Source organism: Gambusia affinis, linkage group LG22, assembly GCF_019740435.1.
Source record: "Gambusia affinis linkage group LG22, SWU_Gaff_1.0, whole genome shotgun sequence".
NCBI classification, from domain to species: Eukaryota; Metazoa; Chordata; class Actinopteri; order Cyprinodontiformes; family Poeciliidae; genus Gambusia; species Gambusia affinis.
The window spans coordinates 3,720,863-3,731,990 of record NC_057889.1 but is presented as its reverse complement, the minus strand read 5'-3'; the positions used below and the strand labels follow the sequence as shown (position 1 = coordinate 3,731,990).

Below are 11,128 nucleotides of genomic sequence, written 5' to 3'. Positions count from 1 at the left end.
GTGACGAACGAAGGTGTCAAAAACTTTCGCTAACATGAACATAAAGCTATAAATGTCTGGGCAAGGTCAGAGTTAAACTATTAAATTGACTAAAGATGAATGCATAAACGGAAAGCTGGAGCATAGACAATTTTTATAATTTTATATTTTTATTGCTTTTTCATTATTGATTTTTGTGTCACTTTTCTTCAGGTTTAACTTTGAAAGTGGGCTATTATTGTTACAGGTTAATTTTCTAAACTACAGAAAAGTTATTGTTAGGGAAACTCAAATGTGAAAAATTGGACTGATGTTGATATGCGATAGTAATACTGCTGTTATGTTAGATTTACCAATGTTTCATTAAAAATGTTTTTTATCTGATTACCTGATTAATCATAAAAATAATCGATAGATTACTCAATTACTTACATCCCTACATGTATATAATATAAACAGCACTGCCAGAGATGCAGTAAGTTTATAGCAGGTGTGTGAATGTTCTAATGATCGGACTGCTGACTGCAGCCGGTCCACATTGTTAGCAGAACTAGAGGGCCTACATGTCCGAGTTTCATTAACGGAATTATTTTACCGTGGCCGCGCAGCTATATGCATGGCATGTAAAAGAATAGTTTATGCGCTCCAGCGTTGTCTGCGTGCGTGAAATCTCGGTATGTAAACAATAACATGCTGGAGGTCTATATTTGTAAATCTGATTGCCTCACCAGCCATGAACCTCACCGCACGTCACTGCAGGAATGGTATCTGATGGGGAAACACAGGTCACCCAGTCCGTAACATTCATGGTTTCATTTATGAAGCCGAAGTTAGCAGCAGCAGCAAACACCAGCTGCAGCGAACAACATGGCGACTTTCATGCGACAATATTTTATTAAAATGTATGAAAACAGCATCACTGTACTGTTTTTACATCCAAAATAAATGTTTCCCTATTAGAGTCGATTATTTCAACTCATCATGGACCCTTTCAGCCACATGTAATGCAGCATTTTTACAACAGGAAGCTGATTTTGCTCTACAATCACAGTGCTGGCCCTTTAAATGAACCCGAACTTTTAAATAACCCCTAACCTTCACCAACTTTCATCTCTGGGCTATCAGCAGAATCAGAAATAGACTGGCCTAGCAGGCCCGGCCCAATCCAAACAGGTTCTGCCTGGTTCCAGCTCGGTTAACCGGGTCATCTGTTTCTAGAGCATTCAGCCATTTCAAACTGGGTCACGGTTCTGACCCGGTCACCAGGTAAGATACAGACCACAGGAAGCCAGCTGGTTCCACAACTCTTTATTTTTGACCTTCAGGTGAGTCTGATCCGTCTGCAGGAGGCATTACCTGTTCCACTGGTTCCACTGGTTCCTAACACTCCAGTCGACCAGCAGGGCATCAAGAACCACACAGGCCCGCCCACCACGAGGCCCCGCCTTCAATGTCACAATCAGAACATGGAGGTGATGAGGTTCTGGTTCTGAACAGGTGAACTCATGCAGCCTGAATACGTAAACACAAGACACGCCTCAAAGAGGCGGAGCTTAATCAGCAATAGCCAATCAGCATCTTCCTGTTCTACACAATAAAAGTAGAATTAAAGTTCCATCTGGGTTTCAGTCCAACAGAACGGGTCAGAACCAGAACCTGACGGCTCAATCATCCCTCAGGAGAACCGGTTCAGAGCTGTGGGTGTCCAGAAGGGTCAGAATCTCAGCTCACCTATTGGTCACACCTCGAAGAAGGTCATCCTGCTGAGTGTCGGGTGGGGCGGGGCTACCTCAGATCAGCTCATTCATTGGTTAATTGATGGATCAGTTAATTAATTAATTGATTAATTGGAGTAAAGTGCAGCTCAGTGATCAGCTGACGGTCCATAGCCTTCAGCTAGTGCCGTGAAGTCATCAGTTCACCTGGACGCTCATGACATGCCGCGGGGGGCGGAGCTCTGATGCCCAGGTGACTCGCTGTCTGTACCCGAGCTCTGAGGAGCGGGGCAGTCTGTATTAAGGGCTGGGCTTTCAGAAGGCTCGGCCCCCTGACGCCTGCTATCACCAGGTGAGGCTTCAGCTCCGCCCCCTGGAGCTTTATTCTCCAGTGTGCCGTCAGGAGCTTCACCTGCTGCCCCACCCATCCAGAACTCAACATTGATCTCTGCTGATCCCTGACTTTCTCCCGAGTCGACGGAGGAGCCGAGTGCCTCTGTGATGACAGCGGCGGTCTGAGCGACCCAGTTAAGCTCAGCTCTGACCTCGCCGGTTCCGCCCACCGCCACAGAGGATGATGGAAGCGGCTCGGCCTGTGGTGGCTCAACGGTGCTGTCTGCTGACTGACCAGTCCCAGCTGGATCCGGCCCAGGGTTGGCGTTGTTGTTGTTGAGGTTGTCCTGCAGAGCAGTCTGGTTCTGACCCGCCTGCTGGTTCTGGAGCAGCATCTCCTGGATCCGGATCTGCTGCAGGATGGCAGGAAGCTCATAATGGTGGAAGAAGTAGATCATCGAGTGCTGCAGGAAGACAGAGAACCGGCCAATCAGAGCCAACCTGGGCAGGAAGGGGCGGAACCTCACGGCTGACAGGAAGAGGAGAAGAGGAGGGACCTTACCTGGATGAAGAGCCAGGAAGTGACCAGAGCCAGGCTGCTGTACTGACCGTTGAAGCGGTAGTGGTAGGCATAGAAGGCGAAGTGGTACAGGTAGAAGAACCTGGACCCAATAGAACCAACAGAACCATCAGAACCGATTGGAATCAAACTAAACCATGGGAACCAAACGGAATAAAATGGTACCATGAGAACCAAACTGAACTTTCGGAACCATCAGTACGAACCAAATGAACCATCAAAACTAATCGGAACCAAACAGAACTAACCAGAGCCAAGAGAACCATCGAAACCAAATGAAACCCAAGAAAACTAAACAGAACCATCAGGAACAACGCTACCATAACCCTCAGAACCATCAGAAGCAATGGAACCAAACGGAACCACATGAACCATCCATCCATCTTCTTCCCTTTATCCTGGTCGGGTCGTGGGGTCAGCAGCTTCAGTATGGAGGCCCAGTCTTCCCTCTCCAGTCTCTTCTTCCAGCTTCTCCAGGAATCCCAAGGCGTTCCCAGGCCAGCAGAGAGACATCGTCCCTCCAGCGTGTCTTGGGTTTCCCAGGCCTCCTCTCCAGTGGGACGCCCAAACACCTCACCAGGGAGGCGCCCAGGAGGCATCCTGACCAGATGATCCTCAACTGGCTCCTCTCGATGTGAAGGAGCAGCGGCTCTACTCTGAGTCCCTCCCAGATGACGAGCTTCTCTTTCTAAGGGAGAGCCCAGACACCCTACGGAGAAAACCCATTTTGGCCGCTTATATCTCCAATCTTGTTCTTTTGGTCATGTCCCAAATGTAACCAGGATAATTTTTCTGTATTAGATTTAGTTTATTTATTTTATTTTCCATTTTGTTAGATTTAATTTTATTTATTTATTTTTATTTAAAGGTTTAATTAAAATCTTTTTTTTTCTCCCCTTTAATTTGTTTAACACCAACCAGGCGAGAACAATAGTGTTCTCGCGCGGCTCTGACGTCATGTGACAGCTGCACGTCAGCGTCCTAAATTGACAGCACAGTTGATATGGCTGCAAATCGCAGCTCAGCCAGAAAGCGCTGGACTCTGATGCAGCTGGATGATCGCTCAACCAAACGCGTTGCCAGAATCACAGTTAGTCAAGAGGAACTGGTGAGTGTGGATCGAGCTAGTATGCTAGCGCTAGTCTTCCTGCCTATTATGATTGTATATTGATTTGTTGCGTAACAATATTAGTTGCATAAGTTATATTTACTTATGAAACTTCTGTACATGTAACTGATTAATTAGGCCTGTTTATACAGGCCAGGTGCGTTGGAGATCCCTCACGAAAGGAGTGGCTGAAGGAACCTTGACCATAGCAAGGATTGTCTGGTTTACTGACCAGACTGGCGAGCTACAATAAGCGGATCCAGAAACACAAGACTTATCATCTGGAAACACTCTTCCGAAGTAGTTGGAGGATCAGCTCAAGTCCCCATTGAAGGAAGTGGACTATTTTGGGTTTTTCCATCATCAACAAAGACTGGTGGTCGTCCTTGGCATAAGGACTTTAATTTTTCTATTATAATTTTTTTTTGCTTCAAATTATGGACTAATTTGTATATATATATTGTAAATACAACTCACCAATTTGCACCATCTTACGGTCTCTGTGTTTTACAAATCGCCATCTCCTCTCGTAGCCGAACCTAGCTAGACTATTTAAAATCGGATTATTTAAAATCTTGTTAGTCCTTGAATGCAACGTGGGTTACACAAAGCTCATGACCATAGATGAGGGTGGGAACGTAGATCGACCGGTAAATCGACAGCTTCGCTTTTGGCTCAGCTCTCTCTTCACCACAACGGACCGCATAGCGCCCGCTTGACGGCAGTCGCTGCGCCAATCCGCCTGTCGATCTCCCGCTCCCTTCTTCCCTCATTCGTGAACAAGATCCTGAGATACTCAAACTTCTCTACTTGGGGCAGGACACCCCCCCTGACCCAGAGAAGGCACTCTACCCTTTTACGGCTCATGACCATGGTGTCAGATTTGGAGACACTGATCCTCATCCCGGCCACTTCACACTGGGCTGTGAACAGAACCATATCATCTGCAAAAAGCAGAGATTTGATCCTAAGGCCACCAAAACGGATCCCCTCAACACCTTGGCTGGTCTAGAGATTCTGTCCATAAAAGTAATGAACAGAATCGGTGACAAAGGGCAGCCCTGGCGGAGTCCAACTCTCAGCGGAAACGAGCCCGACTTACTGCCGGCAATGGGGACCAGACTCTGACACCGGTCATACAGGGACCTGACAGCCCGTATCAAGGAGCCCGGTACCCCATACTCCTGGAGAACCCCCCACAGGGCTCCCCGAGGGACATGGTCGAACGCCTTCTCCAAGTCCACAAAACACCTGTAGACTGGTTGGGCGAACTCCCAGAACCCTCCAGGACCTGCTGAGGGTGTAGAGCTGGTCCAGTGTTCCACGACGAGAACCAGAACCACACTGCTCTTCCTGACTATCGACTATCAGATGGACCCTCCTCTCCAGGAAACACTGAATAGACCTTGCCAGGGAGGCTGAAGAGTGTGACCCCCCTGTAATTGGAGCACACCCTCCGGTCCCCCTTTTTGAACAGGGGGACCACCACTCCAGTCTGCCAATCCAGGGGAACTGCCCCCAATGTCCATGCGATATTGCAGAGTCGCGTTAACCAACACAACCCTACAACATCCAGAGCCTTACGGAACTCCGGGCGGATCTCATCCCCCCCCAGGGCCCTGCCACACAGGAGGTTTTTAACCACCTCGGCGATCTCGACCCCAGAGATTGGAGAGCCCAATCCAGAGTCCCCAGGCTCAGCCTCCACAATGGAAGGCATGTTAGTGGGATTGAGGAGGTCTTCCAAGTATTCTGCCCACCGGCCCACAACATCCCGAGTTGAGGTCAGCAGCACACCATCCCCACTGTAGACAGTGTTGTTGCTGCACTGCTTCCCCCTCCTGAGACGCCGGATGGTGGACCAGAATCGCCTAGAAGCCGTATGGAAGTCTTTCTCCATGGCCTCTCCAAACTCCTCCCACACCCGAGTTTTTGCCTCAGCAACCACCTGAGCCGCATGCCGCTTCGCCCGCCGGTACCCATCAGCTGCTTCTGGAGTCCCACAAAAAGGCCCAATAGGACTCCTTCTTCAGCCTGACGGCTTCCCTCACCAAAGGTGTCCACCAGCAGGTTCGAGGGTTGCCGCCGCAACAGGCACCAACAACCTTGCGGCCACAGCTCAGATGAGCCGCCTCAGCAATGGAGGCACGGAACACGGTCCACTCAGACTTAATGTCCCCCACCTCCGCCTGTGTGTTCAAAGTTATGCTAGAGATGGGAATTTAAGCTCAGGGGATTCCGCCAGACGTTCCCAGCAGACCCTCACAACACGTTTGGGCTGCCAGGTCTGACCGGCATCCTCCCCCACCAGCGGCGCCAACTCACCACCAGGTAGTGGTCAGTGGACAGCTCCGCACCTCTCTTCACCCGAGTGTACAAGATATATGGCCGCAGATCCGATGAAACGATGACAAAGTCAATCATCAAACTGCAGCCTAGGGTGTCCTGGTGCCAAGTGCACAACACCCTAATGCTTGAACATGGTGTTCGTTATGGACAATCCGTGACAAGCACAGAATTCCAACAACAGAACACCACTCGGGTTCAGATCAGGGGGGCCGTTCCTCCCAACCACATCCCTCCAGGTCTTACTGTCATTGCCCACGTGAGCGTTGAAGTCCCCCAGCAGAACAAGGGAGTCCCCAGTAGGGGCACTCTCCAGTACCCCTTCTAAGGACTCCAAGAAGGGTGGGCAATCTGAGCTGCCGTTCAGCCCGTAAGCACAAATGACAGTCAGAAGGCAGAGAGAGGCTACCCTCTCATTCACCAGGGTAAACCCCAACATACAGGTGCTGAGATGGGGAGCAACAAGTATGCCCACTCCTGCCCAACGCCTCTCACCTTGGGCAACTCCAGAGAGGAAGTATGTCCAACCCCTCTCAAGGAAACTGGTTCCAGAACCAGAGCCATGCGTCGAGGCGAGACCGACTAGTTTTAGCTGGAACCTCTTGACCTCACACACTAGCTACGGCTCCTTCCCCATCAGAGAGGTGACATTCCACATCCCAAGAGCTTCTGCAACCGAGGATCGGACCGTCAGGGTCCCCTTACTCGGCCGCCACCCATCACTCAAATGTATGGATACAAACAAATCAACAAAACCAATCAGAACTATGGGAACCAAACAAACTATTGGAACCAAATGAAATCAAAAGAACCATCTGTACCAAACGGAACCATGTGTTCCAAATGAACCATAGGAACCAAACGAACCTAAACGGAACCAACTGAACCATCGGAACATCGGAACCTTGGGAACCACCAGGAACAATCGGAACCAAACGGAACTGTGGGAACCAAACAAACCATCGGAACCAAACAGAACCAAATGAAACCAAACGAAACCACAAGGAAACATCAGAACCAAATGGAACCCTCAGAACTAAATAAACCATCTGGACCAAACGAACCATCGGAACCAACAGAACTAACCAGAGCCAAGAGAACCATCGGAATCAAACAGAATCATTGGAACCATATGAACTATTGGAACCAAACGGAGCCATCAAAACTTTCTCTTCAGGAGGAAGAAATCCACAATTTTGACATTTATCTGTACTGAATCAGAAACTAGTTTCCATGGTTACCAGGTGAGCTGACCAGTCAGAACTCTGGATCAGGACACACACATGTTTTAGCACAAGTATGATAGGGATGCGTCTTGAAAGGGAGCTGACCAATCAGAGCAGGCTGTTCCTGCTGCTTCCTGCTATTTCTTGCTTTCTCATGCTGCTTCATATCGTTTCCTGCTGCTTTCTGTTTTCTCCTATATCCTGCTTCTCCTGCTTCCTTCTGTTTCCTGCTACTTCCTGTTTTCTCATGCTGTTTCCTGTTACTTCTTTCTGCTTCCTGCTATTTCCCGCTGCTTCTTGTTTCTTCTGTTTCCCATTTTCTTTTGCTTCTTTCGGTTTCCTGCTTGGGACTCACCGCAGCCAATGGCGTTTGCTGGTGTTGGTGTGGCAGCAGATGGCATCATATTGGTCGGCCAGCCAGACGATCAGGATGATGTAGAAAGCCGTGGTCGTGTCATTGAAAAACTCTGACATTATGGCCTCCATGCCTGCGAACAAGAAGTGACATCACAGATACAAAACAACCAGAACGGTTTGTAAATCCAGACCAGTTCAGAAGGAGAACCAATGCAGAACTCACCAACCAGGGCCAGGATGACGGTGAGCAGAGGGGCTGCTGGGAAAGCGATGGTCATGTTCATCTCCAGCATCTGCAGCAGATCCACTGAAACACACAGAGCAGATTAGAACCAGACCAGGCTGTACCAGGTCGGAATGGCCCGAGCAGCGTAAACAAACCGATGAAGACGAAGATCTGGTGGTGCGAGTATCTGAGCAGCATCGACACCGACAGCGTCTGAAAGACAGAACCGAGACACGACTTTATTTTGTGAGCGGTTCTGAATCCAAATAATTCTGCTGATCTGGGTTCTAGAAGAACTCCTTCTGTTCTTCTAAACAACAGAAGGAGTTGTTTAGCCGCAGCCGGTCCACTTCTAGTTGACTTAAGATGCCAATCTTAAGTCAAAGCTTTTTAATCTTAAACAGAAATATTTTCCTTCTTCTCGCAGAATATTTATTCAGTAAAATCTGGGATGATAATTTCTGACCAGCTGATAAAATAATGAGCTTTTAGGTTTTTAGTTTTGAAACTTTTTTTCTATATCTTTTTCTAAATGAGATTTTAAATAAAATCTGTTAAAATTATTAATCCACTGTCCACTGGTCGTTGTCCTGTGTCAGACTCTCCCGCCTCAGCTGTAGATCTCTGTAGATCCAGAATGATCATGAGCCTCTTGGCTGCATCTCTGATCTTCTCCTTGTTCCAGATGAAAGTTTAGAGGGACGGCGGGTCTCGGTGGATTTGGTCTGACACTCTTTCCATTTCAACATGATGACCTGCTCAGGGCTCTTTGAGATGTTTAAAGCTGGAGAAATCTTTCTGTTTCTAAATCCTGCTTTAAACTTGTCCTGGTGTTTCTTGGTCTTCATGATGCTCTCTGAGCTTTAAGCACAACCTGAGACCATCGGCTGCATGTTTTAGATCTTTATGTTTGAAGCCTGAAAAGGAGCAACAGGTTGAAACGTTCAAAGGGGTTGAATACTTTCACAAGGCGCTGTAGGAATGGACAAACAATTTGATTTCTTTTTGATTGACAGGTCAAAATGGCCAACATTTTGGCCATGTTTCTAATCATTTTAATTTTAGTAGTTTATTAAATTTTTATTCAGTTGCAGTTTTAATTCAGCTTTACTTCTTACAGAGTTTTTGTTTTCTCCTCTTCCAGATTCTTGTTGGTAAAAAAGTGAAAGACGAAATATTTCCAGCAGCATTTTAACATCAGAAACGAGAGTAAACGTACAAATATGACCATGATGACGCGGCAGCCAGATACGACGTTCTGGCCATCCACATGCTGACAAAGCGGTAATGTTCTCCAGACACCACGTTCCTCAGGAAGCCTGCGGAGAAGAGCAGAGCTACTGACAGCCACCTCTACCTGGTACCAGGTAGATTACACACAGGTGGTCAGAGTGGGCGGAGCCTCAGTACCTTTGTTCTCCTCGTTCTCAGCGAGCGCCTTGACACTCGACATCAGGATGTCGTCGTAGCCCAGGAACTCGTCCAGCAGGAAGCGACTGAATCCGTCTCCGAAGCACTCGTCCTTGATGGGATCTGCACAGAACGCAGAGAGGTCAGTGGGGTCAGCGGGATCAGCGGGATCACGTGACGTGGCAGCTGACCCAGAGTGACGACCATGACGGGTATGTTGAGTCTCTGCCTGGTGCTCTCGCGATATAGCCGCAGGGAAGCCATACTCCAGGAATACTCCACGATGTACTCGTCCTGCGGCCACACTGTAACCATGACAACGAGAGCAGCAGGGTGTAAACAACAACAACCCGAAGTAAATAATCAGCCATAGAAAGAAGATCTCTCCATCGACTGAGGGGAGGGAGTCTAAGTGAGGGGGAGGACTGACAGAAGGTGAAGGTGAGTTTACCTGCTCTGGTCATCATCTCCAGCTCAGACACTGAGTCCTGCAGCGGCTGCATACCTTTAGAGGGGGGGCTAAACGACACGTCCTGGCTGTCATTGGCTCCTCCTCTAGAGCCTCCTCCAATCACAGACGGCTGGAGACGGGGCTCAATGTCCAGTTCAAACTGCAGGCAGGTGAGGACAGGAAGGTGAGGACAGGCGGGTGAGGACAGGAAGGTGAGGAGACAGTAACTTACCTGCACTGAGCTGTTTTCAAACACAGTCATCTCGTCGTCCTCTTCCTCCTCCTCTCCCAGGCTGATCCCGGCCACTGCTGCTCCTCCTCCTGGTTCAGCCTGCCGCTCCTCGGCCTGCAGCTCCCCCTGGAGGCCGGAGGAGTCGTAGTGCTGCAGGAAGACGGCGGCGCGACTGGAGTTCCTCTGGATCTCCACCCTCAGGATGCCATCGCGCGGCCAGCGATCCCGCACCGTCTCCAGGCAGTTGATGGGGGAGCGGGAGAAAGCGATATGGATGTAGGCGAGGATGAAGAGGACGAAGAGCGCCTGTTGCAGAGGGAGGGACAAGAGGTTAGCCAATCAGGAGCTGCCTCCGGGTAAACCTCCAGCTGTTCTAACAAACAGATCCTTGTCATTGTTGAAGGGCTGTAAGGACTCTTTCGCCCACAATGCACTGCAGACCAACTTTCAGCTTCAACAGGAAAAGGGAGAGGAAGTCCAGGATGTGGTGAAACTGAGCCGTGGCAGGAAGCAGCAGGACGTTCTGGACCCAAACACACAAGGTTCACCATTCCTCCAGCCCCATCAGGACATTGGAGACGGCTGGCGGACATCAGGGAGACGGCTGGGATTCAAAAGTTAGGGTTCAAACATTCTTCTTTTTTTTACCCTTTTTTTTGAATCCTTATTTTGTTCAGCTACATTGAACTTTTTTGGAAGAAAAAGACAAATTTAGGTACCCTCAATTCCCGTGTCCAAACCGAAACCCCAAAGTATGAACAGAAGGGTGGAGCTGATGAGACGATCAAACAGAAAAGGTTCAGCAGCGGGCCGACCCGTTGCCGGGCCCACAAAGCCTCTGCCAATACCAGACTAAAGCAAAAAGTCAAAAAGACCCTACAGCCACAGAAAGAAGTGAAAATAGGACAACTGGTCTCACCAGGCCAAAATCACAACAAAAAACAGAAACTACTGCTTGGCCTGCACCCACTGGCCGCATCAGCAGGACGCCCCTAGTGTTGGGAGGAGCGGATCCACACGCTCCCAAAGGCCAGCCTCTTTACAAGTGGGCGAAGAACAGCGCCGGGCCCAACGCCATCAGATGTCAATCAGAAAACACAGGAGATTATCTAAACTCCAGAATATATTAAAGGAACAGAGAAAATCATGTTACTAAAGTCTATAA

The 11,128-nt window shown here is 48.9% G+C and overlaps 1 protein-coding gene across 1 annotated transcript; it reads right to left on the bottom strand.

Moving 5' to 3' along the window:
- Positions 1–1,773: 1,773 nt before the first annotated feature.
- Positions 1,774–10,275, bottom strand: LOC122825068 (membralin-like; the record flags this gene model as incomplete). The annotated part of the gene is given in 11 exon segments (XM_044106137.1): positions 1,774–2,491; positions 2,590–2,689; positions 7,643–7,775; positions 7,868–7,951; positions 8,026–8,083; positions 9,090–9,109; positions 9,112–9,189; positions 9,281–9,403; positions 9,472–9,585; positions 9,786–9,891; positions 9,964–10,275. Coding segments are annotated over 11 exon segments (1,710 nt in total), but the record flags the coding sequence as incomplete, so codon positions are not given.
- Between the last annotated feature and the right edge of the window lie 853 nt (positions 10,276–11,128).